We start from the raw sequence: 23,945 nt of genomic DNA on the forward strand, positions 1-23,945 counted from the left end.
TGTGTGCATATATATATGCTTTTTTTTTTCAAATTAAATTCAGTAAGTATGAAAGTCAGATGATTTTGACAAATGATTCAGTGAAAAAAATTTTTTTTCAAACAAATATTTTGGGATAATTGGATAGCTGTATGAAGAAAGTGCAAAAATTCAGGATGGATCTCAGATCTAAACATAAAAGCCAGAACTATGAAGCTTCTAGAAGAAAACATAGGAGAATATGTTAGAAAACTTAGGTTAGGCACAGATTTTTTTTTAGCGAGTACACAGAAAGCTTGTATTTAAAAGAAAAATTGATAAATTATACTTCAACAAAATTAGATGTATCTATTCATTAAAAGATACTGTGAAGAAAATAAACAGGCAAGACACAGACTGATGAGAAATCTTCAAAATACATATATTTAACAAAGATCTTTGTTAAATATATGTGTTTTGAAGATTTCTCATCAAAGAATAAAAAAACAAAGGTCTTTGTTAAATATATGTTTAATAAAATATATGTGTTATATTTGTTATATAATTATTATAACAATTATAACAATTATTATAATATAACAATTGTTATAATTGTTAAAAATATGTGTTTAATAAAATATATGTGTTAAATAAAGGTCTTTTATTTAACAAAGAACTTATAAAGAAATGTTAAATTTCAATAATAAGAAGACAACCAAATTAATGAATAGGCAAAAGACTTAAAAAGACATTTTATAAGAGAATGTACAAGACTGGCAAACAGAATACGCAAAAGTGATCAACAATAATCACCAGTAATATACAAATTAAAAGCACAATGAGATCCTATTATATACTCAATCGAAAGGCTAAAATTAAAAAAAAAAAATCAATCATTGGAAAGGAGATGCAGAAACTGGAACTCTCATTTATGTTACTAACAATAAAATAGTTTGACCACTTTGAAATTCTTTAAATATCACCCATACATCTATCCTATGACCCAGCAGTATCATTCCTAGGAATTTTTTGAAGAGAAATGAAAACATGTCTATAAAAAGCCTTTTACAAGAATGTTTATATCAGGTTTATTCATACTAGTCCTAAACTAGAAATAGTCTGGATGTTACTGAACAGGATACTGGATAAACAAACTATGGTATACATACATAATAGAATGTTACATTGGAATAAAAAGGAATAATCAAGTGATATATACAACATAGATGACTCCCCAAAACATTATGTCAAATAAAAAAAAACCTATGCACGAAAATGTATGTGCTCTTACTCCCATTTATATGAAACTGTAGAAGAGGCAAAATTAATCTGGTGATAGAAATCAGATTAGTTCCCTGGTATGAGGTGTGAAGTGTTGATTGGGAAGGGGTGTGAAAGAACATTCTGGGGTAGTGAAAATGTTTCTTGACAGGCAATGTAGTTATATGAATCTATGCATTTGTCAAAATTACTGAACTATAACTTAAGACCTGAGCATCTGACTGTGAACAGCTTATACTTCAATTAAAAATGTTCATATATAGGGTGACTGAATGGATTAAAAAAACAAGACCCAACTATGTATTGTCTACAAGAGACTACTTCAGGACCTTAAGACACAGACACAGAAAATGAAAGCATAGAAAAAGATATTCCATGCAAAAAGAAGCAAAAGAAGGCTGGGGTAGCAGCACTCATGCCAGATAACATATATTTTAAAACAAAGATTGTAACAAGAGACAAAGAAAAGCACTGCATAATGATAAAGAAATCAATCCAACAAGATGATATAACAATTGTAAATTGTAAATACCAAAGCACCCAACATAGAAACACCTGAATATATAAAGTATTAACAGACATAAAGGGAGAAGTTGACCATAATACAAGAATAGTAGGGGGCTTTAAGACCCCATTTACATCAGTAGATCATTTAGACAGAAAATCAATAAGGAACTTTGTTCAGTAGCTTTGCATGAACACCAGGTGGATTTAACAGATATACACAGAATATTCTATCCCCAAACAGCAGAATACATTCTTTTCAAGTACAAATGGAATATTCTCCAAGACAGATCACATGTTAGGCCATAAAACAAGTCTCAATAAATTTAAGGAGATAGAGACTCAAATCATATCAAGCATCTTTTCTGACTACAATGGTATAAAACAAGAAATCAATTACAAGAAAATGAATAGAAAAAACACAAATACATGGAGACTAAACAACCAATGGGTCAATGATGAAATCAAAAAGGAAATAAAAAAAATACTTAGAGACAAAAATGAAAACATGATAGTTCAAAATTTTACGGAAATAGCAAAAAGCAGTTCTTTTTTTATAAAGATTTTATTAATTTTTATTTAAGAGAGATTAGCATAAGCAGCATAGGGGGAGGGCAAAGGGAGAGAGAGAATCTCAAGCAGACTCTGCATTGAGTGCAGAGCCTGATGCAGGACTTGACCTCAGAAACCCAAGATCATGACCTTACCCAAAATAAAGTCGGACACTTCGCCAACTGACCAATCCAGACATCCTGCAAAAGCAGTTTTGTTTTTTTTTTCCTAAGATTTCTTTCTCAAGATCTCTTTTTGAGAGAGAGAGAGAATACACAGAGGAGTAGAGGGGCAGAGGGAGAGGGAGAAAGAGAGATGCAAATGCAGGGCTCACTTCCCACAACCCACGAGATAATTACCTGAGCTGAAATCAAGAGTCCAACACTTAACCAACTGAGCCACCCAGGCACTCCTCACAAGAACAGTTCTAAGAGGGAAGTTTATAGCAATGCAGGCCTACATCAAGAAACGACAACAAAAAAATCTCAAATAAACATTATGATCCTTTGCCTAACAGAAATGGAAAAAGAACAACAAACAAAGCCCAAAGTTACTAGAAGGAGGAAATAAAGTTCCAGGAGAAAATAAATGACATAGAGACTAAAAAGCCAACTGAAAAGATCAATGAAACCAATATAAATAAAACTGATACACCTTTAGCCAACTCATCCAGGAAAAAAGACATAAAGAACCCAAATGAATATAATCAGAAATGAAAGAGGAGAAGACTGAAGAACCACAGAAATACTAAGGATTATAACAGACTGCTATGAAAAATTATATACCAACAAATTGGACAACCTGGAATAAATGGATAAATTCCTAGAAACATACAATCTTCCAAGACAGAATCAGGAAGAAACAGAAAATCTGAACAGACTGACTGCTAGTAATAAAATTGAATCAAAAACAAGACTCCCAAAAAACAAAAGTCCAGGACCAGTGGGCTTCACAGGTGAATTCTACCAAACATTTAAAGAAGAGTTAATACTTACCCTTCTCAAACTATTCCAAAAAATAGAAGAAGAAAGAAACCTTCCAAATTCATTCTAAAAGGCCAGCATTACTCTGATACCAAAACCAGACAAAACACTCTAAAAAATATTACTGGTCAGTATTCTTGATGAACATAGATGCAAAAATCCTGAACAAAATATTCACCAATCGAACTCAACAATACATTAAAAGGATCATACACCATGGTAAAGTCAGATTTATTCCAGGGATGCAAGCATGGTTCAGTATTAGCAAGTAAATCAACATGATATACCCTATGAACAAAATGAAGGATAAAAACCACATGATGCAAAAAAAGCATTTGACAAAATATAACATCAGTTTATGATAAGAAACTCTCAACAAAGTGGGGTTAGAGAGAACATACCTCAACATAATAAGGCCACATATGAAAAACTCACAGCTAATATAGTACTCAATGGTAGAAAACAATGTTTTTCCTCTAAAAGTAGGAACAAGACAATGATATCTACTCTTGCCACTTTTATTGTGGTTACTGTTGTAGCCACAGTAATTAGACAAGAAAAAGAAATAAAAGGTATATAAACTGGCAGAGAAAAGTAAAACTGTCACTCACTGCTTACAAATAACATAGTATATATAGTAAAACCAAAAGTTCCACCAAAAACTATTGAAACTAATAAGTGAATTCAATAAAGTTACAGGATACAAAATTAATAAACAGAAATTTGTTGTATACACCAATAATGAAGCAGCAAAAAGAGAAATTAAGAAAACAATCCCATTTACAACTGCACCAAACAGAATAAAATGCCTAGGAATAACCTTAATCAAGGAGGTAAAAGACTTGTACTCTGAAAACTATAAGGCACTGATGAAAGAAACTGAAGACAACACAAACAAATGGAAAGATACACTAAGTTATGGATTCGAAGAATACTGTTAAAATGTCCGTACTACCCAAAGGAACCTACAGATTTAATGCAATTCCCATCAAAATACCAGTAGTATTTTCCACTGAAATAGAACAAATAATTCTAAAATTTGTATGGAACCACAAAAGACTCGAAATAGCCAAAGCAATCTTGAGAAGAACAAAGCTGAAGGTATCACAATCCCAGATATGAAGCTATAGTACAAAGCTATAGTAATCAAAATAGTATTGCACTGGTACAAAAATGGACACACAGATCACTGAAACAGAATAGAGAACCCAGAAATAAACCCATGCTTATATGTTCACTTCATCTACGACAAAGGAGGCAAGAAAATACAATGGGAAAAGACAGTCTTTTCAATACATGCTGTTGGAATAACTGGATAGCTACACGCAGAAGAATTAAACTGAACCACTTTCTTACACCATATATAAAAATAAACTCAAAATGGATTAAAGACCTAAATGTAAGACCCAAATCCATAAAACTCCAATAAGAAAACATAGTAATCTCTTGGATATCAGCTGTAGCAACATTTTTCCCTCAGGCAAGGGATATAAGAGAAAAATAAACTACTGGTACTACATTAACCTAAAAAGCTTTTACACAGTGAAGGAAACTATCAACAAAATGAAAAGGCAACCTACAGAATGGGAGGAAGTATTTCCAAATCATATATCTGATAGGAGATTAATTTCCAAAATATATAAAGATCTCATACAACTAAATACCAAAAAATACTAATAATCCAATTTGAAAATGGCAGAGGACCTGAAAAGATATTTCTCTGAAGAAGACATACTGATGGCAAATAGAAAAGATGTTCAGTATCACTAATCATCAGGAAAATACAAACAAAAACTACAGTGAGATATCACCTCATACCAGTCAGGATGGCTAGTATCAAAAAAACAAGAAAATCAAGTGTTGGTGAGAATGTAAAGAAAAGGGAACCCTAATGCACTATTGGTGGGAATGTAAATTGGTTCAGCCACTATGGAAAACAGTATGGAGGTTCCTCAAAAAATTAAAATTCTTAGAAATACCATACAAGCCAATAATTCCAGTACTGGGTATTTATTCCAAGAAAACAAAAACGATTTTGAAAAGAAATATGCACCCCTATATGTACTGCAGCATTATTTAGAGTAACAAGAAACAGAAGCATCCTAAATGTCCATCATCAGATGGATAAGAAGATGTGGTAAGCAAGAGAATATTACTCAGCCATAAGGGACAAGATCTTGCCATTTGTGACAAGGTAGATAGACCTAGAGAGTGTTATGCTAAGTGAAATAAGTCACAGAAAAACAAATACCATGATTTCACTTATATCCAGAATCTAAAAACCAAAACAAATAAATAAAAACACAACAAAACAAAGACTCATAAATATAGAGAACAAACTGGTGGTTGCCAGAGGAGACAGGGTGGGAGGGATGGGTGAAATAGGTGAAGGGATTAAGAGGTACAGACTTCTAATTCTGAAATGAGTAAGTCACTGAGATAAAAAGTACAGCATAGGGAATATAGTCAATAATATTGTAATAACTTTGTATGGTGACATACAGTAACTACACTAATCATGGTAAGCACCACATGATATATACATCTGTTAAATCACTATATTATATACCCGAAACTAATGTAACATTGTATGTCAACCATATTTCAGTAAGAAAGTAAAATTAAATTAAAAAATTTTTAAAGTTCACATATACCTCAGCTGAGAAATCCTTCCTTGGGAATCTATCCCCCAAAATAAATTCATCAGTACATAAAGATAACTTACTTGGACAAGGCTTCAGCTAAGGAAACCAAGGTTTCCATTGTATTTGAAGCTGATTTTGTAGGAATCATTTCATCTTTTTGGCAACATTTTAACAGTTTTTGAAGAAAAGTGGAAAGATTAACACAAAGGGAATGCATGATCAAAAATGCATTCTCAATCCAGATAACCCATTTAAAGACTTAAGTTTTTAGAAGTGAAAGAGTCACATAAAATGTACAGGCTAGATAATTATTACCCCAAATATATGAATAAGCTTAAGGGTGTTCAATAAAATTAACAGTTATTGTGGTTAAACAGGAAGAACTGTTAGAAAGCCTCACACTATTTCTATTCTATTCCTAACAAATACACACTTCTTTTAAACCATCACCTCTTCCTAAAAGTCATAGCACAAAGACCACTTAAATCTTTTCCCATGAATAAAGCTAGAAATGCAGAGTTCCACAATACTTACTGGAGAAATGTATTGTGGAGAAAAAAAAGAATATCCAATAATAGGTAAAATAGAATAAATGGTCGCTATACTCATAGTACAGCATATTAGTCACTATTAAAAAGAATAATTACATATATGCATTGACTTAAAAGGATTTCCAGGGGCGCCTGGGTGGCTCAGTGGGTTAAAACCTCTGCCTTCGGCTCAGGTCATGATCCCTGGGTCCTGGGATCGAGCCCCACATCTGGCTCTCTGCTCAGCAAGGAGCCTGCTTCCTTCTCTCTCTCTCTGCCTGCCTCTCTGCCTACTTGTGAGCAATGTCTGTCAAATAAATAATAAATAAAATCCTTTTAAAAAAAAAGGATTTCTGGCATTTAGTGTTCTCCAAGAATAGGCAGATGCAGAAGAGTGTAGAGAATATGACCCCAAATTAGTAAGTAATAACAAGAAAAAAATACCAAATTGTTAATACTGGTATTTTGAAAAGAGGGTAGGGCTGGCAGTTAGAGTTTAAAAACAGAAAAGAGGGGCCCCTGGGTGGCTCAGTTGGTTAAGCATCTGCCTTTGGCTCAGGTCATGATCCCAGAGTCCTGGAATCGAGTCCAGCATCAGGCTTCTTGCTCAGCCGGGAGCCTGCTTCTCTCTCTGCCTCTGCCTGCCACTCTGCCTGCTTGTGCTCTCTCTCTCTCTGACAAATAAATAAAATCCTTAATAAATAAATGCAGAAAATATCTGTTTTAGAAGAGTTCTCGAATAAATATTTAAGAAATGCTGCATATATATACATGTCTGCAAACATAGTAACCAAAATAATTCTAATGACAGTTGAAATACATGGATTTTTACTTCTTTCTTTTTTTCCTGTCTCCATTTTTTGCTATTGACACATATTACTTATGCAATCAGAAGAACATTTTAATTTTGGGGAAAATAAAGGTTGGAGATCTGGAAAACACTGCTTTGAAATTTAAAAAATACAAGATGCTATCGGTAGATATGAATTCTGAGTAATTACTGTATTTTAAAATTCAAAAACAAAGGGGAGTAATACATTCATTAATGTACAGAGCTGTTGAATCATTATATTGTATACCTGAAACTAACAGAACACTGTATGTTAATTATGTTTCAGTAAGAAAAATTTTAAAATTTTAAATAAGAGAGAACTACATAGAACACTTCTGCCAATACCAAAGAGCAAAAAAAAAAAAAAAAAACTTATATAAACAGACCCTAAAGCACAGATATCACAGACACACATACCTGGATGATTTAGCAGAGTATCAAGTTCTTCTTTGGCCACAACCATTCTTAATCTATCACTACTATCAATGACAAAAATAATGGCTTGTCCTTCTCTGTATAAAGAATGAGAAAAATTAAAGGTAAATTTATACATTTTTCCACGTTTGCACTCATTTGCATTTCTTACCCTCTTTATTATCTTTTCATTACGTATTAGTTTATATGAGTGACTAATACGTTACCATTAGTCATATTTCATATAAAATAATTTCTTTTAGGTTGGTTGATAATATGGTACATTTAATGCTTGTTTCATAATTTTTAAAAATTATAAGTAAAACTATAATCCTATTACACAGATGCAATCATTATTAATATTCTTGGGTAGATCAATTTTGTCATTTTTTTTCTGTATATTCACATAGGAGTACCTACATTTGTACTTAAATGGAATCTTGTTGTTTTATACCCTGCCTTTCTCACATACATTTCCTTGATCTTTTTTTGCAGTATAGTTTGAACTACTTTTTAATGAAACATTAAAGTTCTACACCAGTGTTTCTCAAATACTTCTTACCATAACCATAGTGAAAAATACATTTTATATTAGGATGCAGTAAACACATAAGTATACGTAACTACATTTGAAATAAGTTTCCAGAAATAATACTTACAAATAGCTTTTATTTTATTCTATTTCATTTTTTTTAAGCTGAAAACCAGCCACTGAAATGGCTTAAGGATTCATTTACAGATCACAGTGGTACTTAAAAAAAATCACTGATTCCTTCTGCACCTTTCTTTTAATGATTATAAAATATCCCATTGCATGGATATGTCATCAAATACTGTGAACCTAGAGATTATTTTTAATTTTTATTACTGTGAAATACTTTGGAATAAAAATCCTCCTAAATACATCTTTTAAATTTCTAGATATCTTAAGACTTGTAATTAGGAATTTCTAGGAATACATACAAAATTTAAAGTTTTAGGTAAACATTGACAAACTGTATTCCAGAAATACTTTAACAATTTATACTACCAGTACTTCTCTCACCCCCTTTCCAGCACGGCTCTTAACATCCTCTTCCATTTTTGTCATTCTAACAACATAATATTTTATTTTATTTATTTATTTATTTTAAAGATTTTATTTATTTATTTGACAGAGAGAGAGATCACAAGTAGGCAGAGAGGCAGGCAGAGAGAGAGGAGGAAGCAGGCTCCCCGCTGAGCGGAGAGCCCGATGCGGGGCTCGATCCCAAGACCCTGGGATCATGACCTGAGCCAAAGGCAGAGGCTTTAACCCACTGAGCCACCCAGGCGCCCCCAACATAATATTTTATACTGTATTTCATTAATTGCTCGTAAAGTTCACTATCTTTGCATATATTTATTGGGCCTTTTACCTATTTCTGTGAATCACTTATTCCATTCACAAACTAAGAATTTAAAAGTTCAGTATCATTAGCAATTACATGAATATAAAAATAAAACACTTTTGAGTACCATTTTCTCCTATCATTTAAAAAAAATGAATATAGGTTATCACCAGTCATACATTACCTGTAGCCACAGAAACAGATATGGTTGGAAATATCTGCCAATAGTTTAAAAAATGTTCAATCTCTTTGAGCCAGTAATTACATTTCCGGAATTTATGCTAAGGAAACATGAACTATGACAAAGATTTATGCAGCAAGGTGTGTTAACTGGAGGGTTATTTATAATCTTCAACAACTGAGAATAGCTTTTATGTCCAAAAACAGAATGATTAAAAAATAGGCATAGGCATATGAAAAAATTATAAGCAGCCAGTCATTAGTTATATTCTTTGTATGTTTTTCCTGATTTATTCTGATCATTGAATGTTATCTTAAAAAACAGGGTAAAAAACTGTATGTGGTACATAATTTAGAAGGCTCTTTTCTCAATTATGTAAAGTATATATTTTATATTTCAAAAGGAAAAACACAAAAAGATTAACAATGGTAAATTTATTAGTAGTGAGATTTATAGAAAAAAAATTTATATTCTTTTCTATTTTTTCTAAATATTAAAAAATGTGTACTCCTTATATTTTATACTTTATTTTTCATATTATAAAGATAATAGCAATAATTATATAATAATCAAAGTTACAGTATCAAATAAATAACAAAGTAAACTTCCTTTCAAATCTTAGTGTTCCAAAAACAAATGTTATTAATGGTTTGGTGCATATGCCACTAAATCATTTTTCTTCTCTATATATACCAAGTACATATTTTTGTTAATAGTAGTAATATTCTTTTTATAATTGAGATATGTCATTATAAACAGTGTTCAAAACATTTTCTTCTATCTATATCTTTGTCCACAAGTGCTAGTCATAGGATACTTCTTCAAGGAAAAAAAATACGGCTAGAGAGCAAGAAAATTTTTCATTTTAAAAGATACTGATAAATTTCTCTGAAAAAGATGTTACATTCCCACCATAAAAGTGACTTATTTTGCCATAGTAGACTTAATCTTTTTAACCTCTTTCGGTCTAATCGATTAAAATGCACTTGTTCTTTCATAATTAGAAAAAGATAGATATAGTCTATTATTGTAGATGTCTCCATAGTAACCATATTCACTATTCAACCTACAATTTAGCTACAGCGTTCCTAATTAATTTCTTCCAGTAAGGTTTTGAAGGAAAAGGAATTAAAATCTGAAACGGTTCCTTTTCTTGAAACTATTTTCTATGTGTTTTTGTTATCTGTAATTAAAATAAATGTTATTTTTAAAATAGTAGCTAAAATAAATACATTTAAATAAAAAAGAATTATCAACTAACTGGAGGAAGAAAAAAAAAATCCTAAACTGAAAACTCAGGTTTCTTAAAAAAAAAAAAAAAAAAAAAAAATCCAAAAAACCCTCCAAAACAATTCACATTTCCCCAGAGAATTTAATGTAAGGTACCATAAACATGCCACTTTTCCTTTACCAAACTGACTCTCAAATCTAAAGAACTCTTTTCTCTGTATCTCAGAGGTCCTCTAGATCTGTACAATTTAAACATGATTTCAATCTATTAAAGCACTCATTGAAAAGAATATCTGTAAAAAATCTCCTTTGGCTGAGGAAACACAAGGTTTGTTCTCACATTAGCAGGAAAGAACTATTCAATAAAAATTAAAATCTGACCTGGCAGTCATCTCATAACCATTCCAAGGCAAGAATTCCTAATGACAGAAGGGCAGTTAGTCAAGGGATACTGGTGGTAAGTTTCAGACTCCAAAAGTAAGTTACATTGCTTTTACATGAAGAGTCCTTGCAATACGAACAATTAATGAATTCGTTTTACTACCACACACAAATCCTGAGAGGGCAAAATAATCTGGGTACTAGGAACTTGACCATTCTTAATCTGAAGTAACTAGTGAGCACTTTATTAGCATATGCTGAAAAATACTTGTTTAGAACTGCTTTTAGAACAAATGGATCAACTGTTAGTTACTACTGTTATTTTAACTAAATTTGTTTAATAAATACTTACTGATCTATATGTCTGATATCATACTTGACCTTGAAGAAATAACCTGAATAAGAAATAATCCCTGCTCTTGAGCAGTTCACGTTAGAGAGGTAGCTATGGTACACGACTTGAAGACATAAATAGTATGGTAAAATACTGTGTGGACACTGGGAATAGAGTAACTAGGCAAAATGGTGGAATTTCACAGAGGAGGTGACTTCTGAGTTAACCCTAAAGCATGACTATATTAACTTTAAACTGCAACAAAATAGAACAGGGCATTAAAAACAGAGAGAAAAGTATATGCAAAGACGCAAGGTCATGAACGGCCTGAAGAATCTGAGAAACAATATGAACTATGATTATACTTTTTCATTAGAAAACATTTTCACTTTTTCATTAGAAAATGTGCTTAAATTATATGAAAAATAAATAGTGACACCTAGCCCATGTAATCCTTTGAATTTGTTAATCATTTTTATTAAAATGCATTCACCTAGTTAACCAACACTTATAAACATACTTACTTATAATAGTGTTCCCAGAGATTTCTGTATCTTCCTTGACCTGACATGTCAAACACTGTAAAAGACAAACTACAGAAAAAAAAAAAAAAAAAAAAAAAAAACACCAAAACAAAACAAACCATGACTACATTATAAGATACTAAATTAAGGTATCACTTTTACTTAAAATTTTAAATTGTTTTCAAAGAAACTACCCTTGAATATACAATATTCAACTTGAGCCAATTTTCAAGTATGAGTCCCACAAAACAAATTTTATAATATAAATGATTTTGTAATGAATAACACATAAAAAAAGATGCTTTCCTTGTTAGTGAGATTATCAGAGTTTGTCTAAAGTCTAAATTCTAAAAAATAATGCAGAGGTAGTGGTACAAATAATTTACCATCTATGGACTTCTGAAACAACAAATTACTTTTTCTAAGAGTAGAAAGAATGACTAGGTAGATCTAATATTATCACTTTTCACCCACAACTTCTTAGTCACAAGTATAATAAAGTGAATTACCTGGATGATTTGAATTTCTCTATGCTGAATCCTATGGTTGGAACTATATCTTGTGATTGAGCCTTCAAGAGAAAAGATAAATTGAGAAATCTTCAACTACAAAACATGAATTTTCCCTTGGGCTAAAAAAAGCATCCAGGTTTCCAATTCTAAAATTTGTCACTGAGGAGATGACAATTAAACAAAACTATAATTTTTGCAGTGGGATCACTGTGTGTGAATTCTTTACAGAAGTTTAAGGTTTATTAATTATGAAATGTTTATGTCTTAATTCACATTTTGTGGCTTGCTGCAAGTTCCCATAGCTGTAATGTGGATTCATGAGTCATTCTGAGTTCACATATAGGACTTTATAATCTTTCACCACATACTTATTGAGTTTATATATGCTACTGCAGACTGTTCTCATGTCTAGATGGTGACTCTACATGGTCCCTGCTTTCATGGAGCTTATTATCTAGAGAAAGTAAACAACAGTAACCAAGTAAACTACAAGTGAACATGATTTCAGACAGTGTTAGGTGCAGTGAAAGGTGAATTGGGGATGGGAGGCAGTGGGGTAGGAGGGATGGTTTGGGGCATGGGCAAAGGATGCTGAGAAAAAGTCTCTCTGAGGAGGTCATATCTGACCCAAGAGTGAATATTAAAAAGGAGAAAAGTTATGACAAGATCTTGGTAAAGAACATTCCAGTCAAAGGAATTAGCCAGTACAATGATCCTAATGCAAGCAGGAACTTGCCACTCAGGCAAAGTATAAGGCCTGTATGTCTAAAATGTACTAAGGCAGACAGCTATATGTAACAAAGAGCCGTGGAGCCTTAAAGGCCATGGTGGGGAATTCTGTATGGAGAAGAGATTACAAGGGGGCAAGAGTACACCAGGAGATCTGTTAGCAAGTCCCACAGGCAATTAAAACACCTTAAACTGACAAGACATCAAATGCCTCCTAATACTTCCACCATCAAAACTATTCCTCCTTTTGAATAAAAAACACCATCTACTTTCTGATAACCTATGAGTTATTCTTGACTCCTCCTTTTCTTATATTTTTTATATAAACATTCTCAAGTTGGTCCTATCTCACTTAGTTAAGGCCCTTATCATTTCTTGCTTTGATTTACTACAAAAACCTTCTAATTACTCCTAATCGTTAACGTGCCTCCTTACACTAGCTACTCAACTTCTCCAAACCTTAGTTTTCTCAAATGTGAAATCTATTATTATCTTTAACTTGTAAAGTTATCATGATAATTAAATGAGTTACTGAATGCAATATACTCAACACAGTATCTGGTCCATTGGACATATTCAGCAAATACTAAACAAATACCCTAAGTATACTATCATTAACTTTAGTCTTTCCAATTTTCTCTATACAGCCACAGTACAACTTTAAAAGAAAAACAAAAAACAAAAAAACCTTTAGTTCATCATGTTGCATTTGTGTGAAAACAGGAGTAGAAGGTAAATTGTTGCTCCAAACCATTATGTTCAATTTGGTAGTCCACTTCTGAAAATTTAAAATTCAAATGAAAAGACAGTAGCTGAAAAGTCACTGAAACTTAATCACCTTAGAAGTAATGTAGTAGTGAAAAGGCCTCCCTGGAGATGCCTGGTTTTGCCTTTCTAAAGCTTGTTTATTCAGCTTTTCTTTCCATCCTGTGAGCTGCCTTATTCTTCCAAAAATATCATTCTGTTTATGTTAGAATTTATTTCCTGCCATTCAGATTCCTGCCTCAGTCCTTATGGTACGGTTTCTTCACTGCACAAAAAACTTTGGAATAGTTTCCTAACTTTTGTTGTCCCAAAATACTCCACTGTTTTGACTTTTGATTTTGATCACAATTATGATAAAATCACCAGCTACTACTATTAGCAAAAAATACTAGTAATAAAAAAGTGGGGAAATTAAATGTTTAAAGAAATCTCAGAAAATGTACCCCAAAATAGTAGCCTTATCTTCACTGAACTGTAATTAGAACACTTGCCTAGCCTCTCCACAATCACCCAACTTCTTCACAGACTTTTTTTGTTTCCAGAGCTTCTCCTTTAACTTGCTGTTCTACTTAACAAGGATAAAATTAATCAACTTTCTTCCCATCACTTTTTTTTTTTCTTTTAAGGATAGAGAGAGAGAGAGTACACATCAGCAGGAGGATGGGTAGAGGGAGAGGGAGAAAACATAAATCTGGATGATGTGGTAGTATGACAGGATTTATGCTGGCAAAGGGAGGTAATGCAAATTGGGAAAAAAAGGTACTTATAGGGTACATTTCTAAGAAAATACACTTAAGACCAGATTCTTGAGTCATCAGGTTAAAATGCCTCCCCACCCTCATTCATCAGTTTAGAAAACACCAGCAACCTCAATACATTGACAATAAATAAGCATTAAGATAGCCTAAAGCCAGTTTGGGTCCAGAAGTATCTAGTTATCTAGAAACTGATTTTACCCACAAAAAATAAGAGACATAACTATAAAATGAGTTATGTGAATTTTTTTGCATTGTAGATTTCTGTAATTAACTTAATTCATTAAAAATTATGTTTCTAATAGTGGATGTAAGTTCACAAAAGATTTCTTCAGTTCAGATACATGGAGGAAACAAGTGTTTTATCTATACCTGTGTGATAGAAGTTTTGACGTCTTTAAGAAATTCTATTTCAAGTGGTCTTTTGGCTATCAGCACCAAATTAAAAACAAAAACAAAACAAAATAAAACAGAAAAAAAACGCAAAGCAACTTACTGTGCTCTCAGGATCTAGAGGTCAATTTTTCTGTGGAGACAGGATAATTGACTAAAGACTAAAGATTAAGTCTCAGGAAGTGGTATCAGAAAATAGGTGATCCCCTTAAAACAGCCCTATAGCAAGTCTAGGCTAGTTCCATAATTTACCAGAGATAATAGAGAAACAGGGATGCTGCAAAGCATTGGAAGATTAATTAAAAAGCCTTATTTATTGGCTGTGTACCCAGGTTTTCCTGCGGGCTCTCCCTAACTAACGTGGTGCATTAGACAGGGTTAAGAGGTCACAAGGCCAGTCTGAAATGGGGGTATTAGAGTATTTTAAGATCACAGAGTACATGGTATCTCCTCTTTCTGAACCAAATCCCTAGACCTGACAAAAGAAATTATTAAAAAAAAATCCCTAAGTAGGTTAAAAAATAAGAGCAAATGTCTTTAAAAGTACATCCTTGTTCAGAGAAGAAAGGTATTCCCATTCATATCCAAGATTATTTCTATGGTAATAACCATGTCTTGGAAAATCACTATAATATTGGGGATGATGGAAAGAGACTGTAATTTCTATGTTGTTTTTTGAATGTTATTTCTGCCAATTTGAGTACAGCACACATTGGGAACTGGTCCATTTTGTGGCTATATATTATTTTTAAGAGAATGAAAAGTGAGGGGGTGGGAGAGGGAGAGAGGAAATCCCAAGCAGGCTCCACGCTCAGCACAGAGCCCAATATGGAGCTCACTTCCACGACTCTGAGATCATGACCTGAGCAAAAAACAAGAGTCAGATGCTTAACTGACTGAGCCACCATGGCACCATTTTGTGGCTATTAATGGTGGCTCCGGTTTCAGTTATTTTCTACCTATTTGAGAGTAATTTTTTTTTTAAAGATTTTATTTATTTATTTGAGCAAGAGAGAGAGAGAGAGAGAGAGGAGGGGCAGAGGGAAAGGGAGAGAATCTGGAGCGGACTCCGTGTTGAGCTCAGAGCCCAACAGAGGGCTCAATCCCAGGACCTCAGCTGAAATCAAGCATCAAGACACTTAACCCATAGCCACCCAAGACTAGTTTAAAAAATTATTATTTTTTTTTTTATTTTATTTTATTTTTTTTTTTACTTTTGAGGCAATTCCTTAATGTAGAGAAAAATGTAAAATGTAAACCCCTCTGATAGAATAGGCCCTTACCTAAAAATACTTCCTTATACTCTTGCTTACTGCTGATAGGTTTACCTACAGAAGTTCAGGTCATCAGTCACTGAGATTCTTAAGCATTAACCCAGCCTGATCTGCTCATAGGTGATCTACAGTACTGATTATGGGCCAAAGCACAACTGGGTATGGTTCTACTTTAAACATATACTCACTGTTCTCTTAAGTTCAATTCTGGACCCCATTCAACTGTGTAGGATGCTTTATCTCCCTTTTAAGAACGGATAAATTTCTTGTAATCACCTAGATCAGGAGATAGATTTCTAATGTATGTGGGCTTTTTTAACCTTTTTTCCCTATTTCACATATAGAAAAAACTTCATTAAATGGTATTTCTCTAACTCACCTCCTTCAATTTATTCCTCTCCATGGGTAGAGAATTACTCCTTTGTTCAGTTTGTGGGACAGAACCGAGCATTCTTGGTTCTGTGTCTCTCTACTCTCTCATTTGAGTGCCATATGCCTCTCACAAGCACGCACTCTCATCTGATCTTAGCCAAGAAATGACTCTAGAAGAGTAGGATCTTTCCCCAAGGAGGAAACCCCAAAGTTTTGGGAGGTCAATCTCAATACAATAGAGTGTTAGTAAGTCCTCTAAACAGACCTAACCCTTGCCTTCCAAAATTAAATAAAGCTGATATTTTTTATCTTTGCCTGACTTCAGCATGCATACCTCAGCTGACTCCCAATTCAGCTGAGGAACTCCTTAAAGCACCTAAATTGCCTTCTAAATCCATTTTCAGTTTCTTATCCTGACCATCTCACACTAACTCCCACCTGAAAATACACCAGCAGTTAGCTGTTCTTATGTGGTAAACGCCTCTATGTAGAAGGGAATAATGACCGGGGGGGAAAAAAAAAGAAATAATGGTGTTTTTGTATTTCAGAGCAATCTCCAAAGGTAAAACTGAAGCTACTGCAAAAGAAAATGGAGTAGTAAGGCTGCTTATTCTGCCCAACCCAAAACACTGTCTGGAGGCAACTACCATATTTAGGAGCAATTATTTCCCATTCTCTAGCCATTTAGTCATTAACAGTATCAGCTTCTTAGTTTCTGCCCTATCTGTATGCAGTTTATATTATTTTTTCACTCTACATTTTTCATTAATTCACTAATGGCTTTTGCCTAAATAAGTGTATTTACAACTGTAAATGTTGTCTATCCAATATCCATCCTCCTCTTCTTCCATACTTATAAGACCCCTATTATTTTTGGAAGCAGCAGTATGACCTGCTTTTAAAAAAAAAAAAAAAAATCCAGCTTCATTTACAGATAGGGGTAGCCAATGAGATAGAAGTTAGGAATCATTACTTGGTGCTTCTGGGTAAGTTCTTTAAAGAAGGCTTATTTAACAAGTGGGCATCTTCTTTTGCCTTGTTCTTTTCTCCTCCCTGTGACTTAGAATACAGTTAACCAAGGTGACCATGTGAAGATCTTGAAGATGAAAACGGAGCACTTAGAACAGCAAGACAGGAAGATAGAAGATGCCTAGATGTCTCATGACTGACTACATAGCTGCACTACCAGCCCTGGAAGACCTCCACTGGACTTACTTAGATTAGAAAAAGAAGGTTCTATCTTATTTAGTCTACTGTTATGAGGGTTTTCTTTTTATGTAGCAAAAACCCAACTTCTATGTACCATGTGTTGAATGTGCTAGCTTTACTTATTTTTCAATTATTAAAATTACATGTTCATATACTTATTACTTAAATGACTTAAAGTCATTCTGCTTACTATCACTGATATACTCTTGGGAAGCTCCTAATTATCCACTGAACCCATAAAAATGATTCACCATTCCCTCTGTTTTGTTTCTCTTGTAAAGAGGGAGCCAAAAAGAAAGCAATGCTACCTAAAAGTGAATTTCACAAATTTGTTAGGATTTTTTAAGAAAAAAAAAAAAAAAGACATTTGGAAAATATTCCAGCTTAAATAATCGAGACTCACCTGTATATCTGCAAAAATACACTGTAAATTATGTCTGATTGACATTTATTACTTTAAGGTACTACAAGGTTAATAGGATTTCAAAATATGACTATATGAAGTAATGATGGCAAACAAAATAATTCTGCATGTTAACTTACTCTAACAGAAAATACATAAAGCATCTAACAAGGATACTTACATTTGAAGGTTTAAGTTTGTTAATGATTGTTGTTTTGCCACTATTATCCAGCCCAAGGCACAAAACATGAACCTCCTTCTTCTTTAGGCCAAGCAAGCCTGAAAGTCTGTCTAGCAATCCCATAATGTGATTCAAATATTTACAAACCAGCTACAAATTAAAAAGTAAAAAAGATATATCAATCACAGGCAACTTAGGTCTGGAAAATATAAGCATGATCATAAAAAAAATTAATAATTTAAAGACACAATCAGAAAAGCCATGTTAATGTAGCATTGTATTTACTAAACAAAGTTTAAGCTGATTAGCACAAAGGAGCCTTATCTGAAATGCAGATTGGCAGCTTATATCCCTAGGCAACACAAAGAGCAATGCCCTTGAAATAGCTGTATGTGTCTTCTGGTAAATTATAATATTTAAGATGAAAATATTGTTAAACTCAGTATCACATGGAGTCTGCCACTTGTGATCTTCAAAGTATCTGCAGCCTTTCTAGAAATCCGGAACAATGTATGGGCAAAGGAGTCCATGTAGAACCAAATGCTGAAGTTCAGAAAATAGAAGGCAGATCAGAAATGAGAAAAACTAAGATTTTGGTTACACTATTTGAGCTAAATAAATCTTCTGAAGCCAACCCCATTGTTGTACTATGCAATAATCTGAAGCAATAAATATTAAATTCACTGTTTTTGTTTGTTTGCTTGATTATATCTGGTTTAAGTTGCATTTTCTATCAAGCAAAACAAATATTAACAGATATATTTACTTTAATATATACTATATTGCTACAAATATCACTTGCTCATAACCTGCTATGAACTTTCCAAATGAAACTTTGCAAAGGGGTTCCCCTTGGGTCCATCACTCCCCAAAACATTATCATGGGAGAAGAGAGATATCCCTGTTGCCAGCACTCAACTGGTGCAGGGACTGCTACAGCAATGACTACAATCTGCCTACGTCCAAAATATTTCCCATTACTCTCCTAACCACCATTTTCAAAGTTCTCTAAATATTCACCTAATTTGATTGATTTATTCTCCTCTCCATCTAAAGTTCCAGGAGCCTGTCATCCCGCAACTCCTTCAGTATTTTTTACCTCACACTATCCTAAGCAAGGCCCATACCCTGAAGGATGTGAAGCTGCAGCAACTTAAATGATGATGTTTCCAAGACAATGTTTCACAAAAGGAAGCGGCATCGTGGATTTTTGCTTAGGCCCCTTGGGGGAGCATACTGAGAAATTTCATAAACCAAATTTCAATGATGTGCAGAAAAGGGCAGGCACAGTGCCCCACAAGACCATGGGGCCTATAAGAGATTCACAATTGTCTTATCTAAGGGATGGGTTTGATTTCAGGTTCTCCATTTGTACCACTTTTCTCCTTGTGTTGGAGATTCAAATCTCACTCAATCCGTTCCTTTAAATCTCAGCTTAAGGAACATTTGTAGAATCGACAATACGTTAGCCTTCTAAACCATGAAATAACTTACAAAGACTACATTAATTCAAAAGTAGATTTGCTATCCTCACTTTGTTATTTATTGTACTGAACATATTGATAAAAAGATAATATCTCACTCCTGAAGCAAATAATACATTATACGTTAACTTGTTAAAAAAATCTTGTTTTCCATTTTCCATACAATTTTGAACAAATTTTTTTAAAAAAATGACCACTTCTCACATCATCATCCTCTGGGCATCCACTAGAAAGCACTGACTGTCAAACACTTGATACTTGAATATTCACTTTCCAAAGAACACTGGATTGTGATTTTCCAGCCCTTTTTCATGGATTATTAAAACTAATGCTTGTTAATGAAATATTTTGGGACATACACTTTAGAAGTCAATTGTTCTAAAAGATGTTAATTATAGCCTTATACACATATGTTTCTATTTCTTAGTAATCATACATTTCTGTAACTTTTTACTTTTCCCATGTATGAAAGGAGGAAAGATAACAATTTAAGCCACTCCACATTTGTTTACCATGCCCCCTGCACACAATGGGAGATAAAGTTTTATATGTAGCTCCCTATGCCTAAAGCCATGATTCGCAACTTTGGCTGCACCCTGGAATCAACTACTGAATTAGTATTTCTGGTGATGGGATTAGGGCATCAGTATTTTAAAAAAACTACACAGTATTTCTGACGTATAGTTACTACTGAGAACTGCTGGCTTTCAGAACGAAGTCCACGTGCAGCTTTTAGGGTTCAATTTGGCTCTGCTAATTTTTTCTTATCTTACTGTTTTACTGCGCACCAGCCAATCAAATTCTCCTGGTTGTTATCTGAGAAACTGCTTTCTAAAGGATTACTTGCTGCCATAAAAGTCTTGAAGAATTAGGATGTTATCCACAGTAAAGAGCTTGGAAGGTAGTAAGCCGCAGACAGTAGCAGGGCAAAGAAACACACCATGAATGGTACTGCGTAAACTTAAAAAAAAAAAAAAAGTTCCTAGAGTGAATTATAGCACATTTTTAGTACTTCAAACATTTTTATTCGTGTTTGTTCTTGAGGATGAAATTTCAAACATTTCCCACACACCAAACAAAAACACGAAATCTGGGCGGTGATAAAACCGAACAAATTCGCCCAAACCATAAGCCTTCTGAGATCCCTAGTACTAACCGCAAAAATCCTCTGTCCTTTTCCACCTCTTACACTTTAGAAACAACGGTACGGAGTGAAAAACAGTAAAGAGCAAAGTGCAATTCCAAAATGCTACAGGAGCGGTGGTGGTGGCGACGGCGCTGGCTACAAAACAAGGGCAGAGGGAGCGGGAAGCATACCTGGTTTTTGAAGTTAATCCTGCGGGCCCAGGGGCTGAAAAGAACAGGAACCGACCACTCGTTCGTATCCGTTCGTGGGATAAATATCGAGCGTCTCTCAGCCTTCGTCTCTATGCCGCCTCTGTAAGAATCCCTGCTCCTGAGCAATGCCGGTTCTACAAGTTGGGTGAACCGGCTGCCTGTGCCTCAGTGGGAGCATCAGTGGCTGGGCCGGCGCCTAGGCGCGTGGGGTTCCCTTGGCAACCGGACGTTCTTCCGGTCCCTAAGCCACGCCTCCTTGAACTTCTGAATGTAGCCTTGGTGCTCTTGTTTACGGGATTGAAGACCTCCGGGGAACGTCAGAGGCACGCCAAGGAGCATTAAAGGTGTGAAGACAAGTGGCGGGGTGAAGGGCCGCCTTCTTGCGAAGAGAAGCGATGTCCCAAATGGAGCATGATGGGAGTTGTAGGCATGCGCACAGCCTGCTGGGAAATGCTTGGCGTCGCGTTTGCTGCGTGCGCGTTTTTCCGCCCACGTCTTTCTCAGACTCTCAGGAAAACATCTGCAATTCCATTACGCTGGGGAGGGCGAGGAAGTACCTCTGCGTTTTTACCGGGCACGCGCAGAGCGTGGTGGCAACGGCCGAAGAACACAGCTGGCCACGCGTGCGCCAGTTTCCCCGCTGCCCACCCACGGAGGCTTTCCGAGGTCTTAAGGCCACAGACCCTGGAGTCCTGAAAACTGTTACTGTGGGTAGGGAGTGGAGATAACACTGGTGTGAAAAGTCGGAAGCGTGACTTGGCAGAGCAAGTATGCCTGTACCCTGGTTTAGCTGTGTGATCGCCTAAAGAGATTTACACTAGCCATAATCGGTGATGAGATTACTGTCCCCAGAATCAAATCCGTAGGTGGTCAGGAAGAGAATAGTCTGAATGCTCAACGTTAACTACCTTTTAAAAATTGCACTGAGATTTTATAGTAGCAGTGATAACGCCAGTTGAAAATATTTAGATTTACTTATTTTTCCACATTTTTATAACCTCGCTTTCCAAGGGACAGACTACATTTGGAATAATCTTTCAACCTACCTAGCCTCACCCTTCCCACCACCCACACCAATAAGTGGTTTTCATGGATGAAACCCTTCCTCTTAAATTTTCATCTACAGTTTCCTTTTCGGCCAAGAGTATGGGACACCCCCCCACCACCACCACCTCCACCAAACAGATACACACTAGCTAGGGTTATGTTTTAACCACCCTGACTGATCTTTGGCCTATTAATTTTACCTATTAAGCGGACTAGGACGGTGAAAAGAGACTACAAGAATTATATAAAATTAATGAGGGGAGTGTTTACGTGGATGATTATAGGGGGATGTTTTTGTTATGTTTCCAAATTTGTAACAGTGGTTGTTTTACAATGAAAAAGAGTATGGTTCTGGGTAAGTGACTCTTGAAAGGCTAAAACTAACAAAAACCCAATAGTTCTATATTCCAAAATGTTCACAATGTCCTTGAAAAAAATTGGGAGTATGGATATATTCTTCCTAACTGTGTGGCCTTAGGCCATTTAACCCTTCTCCATGCTTTAGCTTCCTCACTTTCAAAAATACACTATCTCATTTGGTAGGTTTGAGGATTGAACAGATTTAAAAAGTATGTTGTTTGGCACATAGTAGGTGTCAGTAAATAAGTTCCTGTTTTCCTTTATCCTGAAATTTTTATTATATGGATAGGGTTTGACCCAATTCCTAAATATTCTGGTTCATTAACTTCTGACTTAAATCCATTTTCAGGGAAGTACTGATTTCTTTTCTTTGTGTCAGGCATTTGTGATTCATTTTGATGAGACTTGGAAGCTGATTTCCTTGTAGCCTGAATATGACTTTTTTTTTTCTTAGAGTTAAGTAGAAATCTTATGTTTCAGGAAATGTTGGTGTACAGACTTATTTTTTCCTGTTTGGAGTTGGTATTTTTCTGCTCTTAGGTTTTCTATTTTTGCTTAGTACAAAACATTTGGCAAAAATTAGAAATCTGATTGGGAGATTGGATTTCCAAATTTTCAGTAAATTTAGCCATATACATAATTCTTTGACAAAAAAATAGCTAAGTAAATTGTTAGATATGTGTAGTTGATGTGATGGCTTATCATTAGAGATGAAATAGTGAAACCCACAGTGTACTCAATAACAGAAAATGCTAGTTTTAAGAATATGTAAAAGTTTAAAAACAAATATTTCATATGGTTGAATCTGTGTTTTGGTACTTTGTGAACTGAAACTGCTTTTGAGTACTGAAAAGCTCAGCATAAAAATTATTCCACTTGATTTAATAAGTTAGTTTGGCTGTCTTCATTTTATTATAAGGGTGAGAAGCTTTAAAAATGGCATGTAATTTTCTGAGGCTACTTAAAATACTTGTATAAGAGAAGGAAATTTCAGGTATTTTATAACCAGCTTTAAGAAATGTAGTAGAAGAATTATAAAAGAGTTAAGTCTAAGATGATGACTACAACACTATTCTGATTAACTGAGGAACTTTTTATGTATTTTCTTACCAGCAGCTTTTAAAAGAATATAGAAAATCCCTGATTCATAATTTATTGCACATTTTTGGAATGAGTGCTGAGGCATAAAGCCATGAATAGTCGGACATTATGTATGTTTTTTGGTCATTTGCAATTTATGTACAGTATTACCTCTGCAATGAACAATTTATTTAAGCTCACAAAATAGTTTGTCAATATTAAATCACTACAAAAATGTGTATCCATTTATAGTGATTTATGTGATTTTATGACATGACACTAATGATGTTAATTATTTTGAAAAATTACAGCTATGATTTTGCA

General features: G+C 34.3%; 1 protein-coding gene across 2 annotated transcripts in view; it reads right to left on the reverse strand.

The window, feature by feature from the left end:
• The window catches only part of LOC111149722 (ADP ribosylation factor like GTPase 6), a 41,247-nt gene extending 19,684 nt beyond the window's left edge, over nucleotides 1-21,563 (reverse strand). The window contains exons 1-5 of one of the 2 annotated variants that reach the window (XM_022506962.1): nucleotides 21,114-21,563; nucleotides 18,313-18,462; nucleotides 12,229-12,290; nucleotides 11,720-11,788; nucleotides 7,703-7,797 (exon numbers count right to left, since the gene is read on the reverse strand). In XM_022506962.1, coding sequence (XP_022362670.1) covers nucleotides 7,703-7,797; nucleotides 11,720-11,788; nucleotides 12,229-12,290; nucleotides 18,313-18,435 — 349 coding nt within the window. In that variant the 5' untranslated portion in view covers nucleotides 18,436-18,462; nucleotides 21,114-21,563. The remainder of the gene's footprint in view (nucleotides 1-7,702; nucleotides 7,798-11,719; nucleotides 11,789-12,228; nucleotides 12,291-18,312; nucleotides 18,463-21,113) is intronic. The other variant, XM_022506971.1, reaches the window with a different exon arrangement.
• Nucleotides 21,564-23,945: the final 2,382 nt, after the last annotated feature.

This window comes from Enhydra lutris, unplaced genomic scaffold (assembly GCF_002288905.1).
Source record: "Enhydra lutris kenyoni isolate GAN:26980312 unplaced genomic scaffold, ASM228890v2 scaffoldscaffold2, whole genome shotgun sequence".
Classification (NCBI taxonomy): Eukaryota; Metazoa; Chordata; class Mammalia; order Carnivora; family Mustelidae; genus Enhydra; species Enhydra lutris.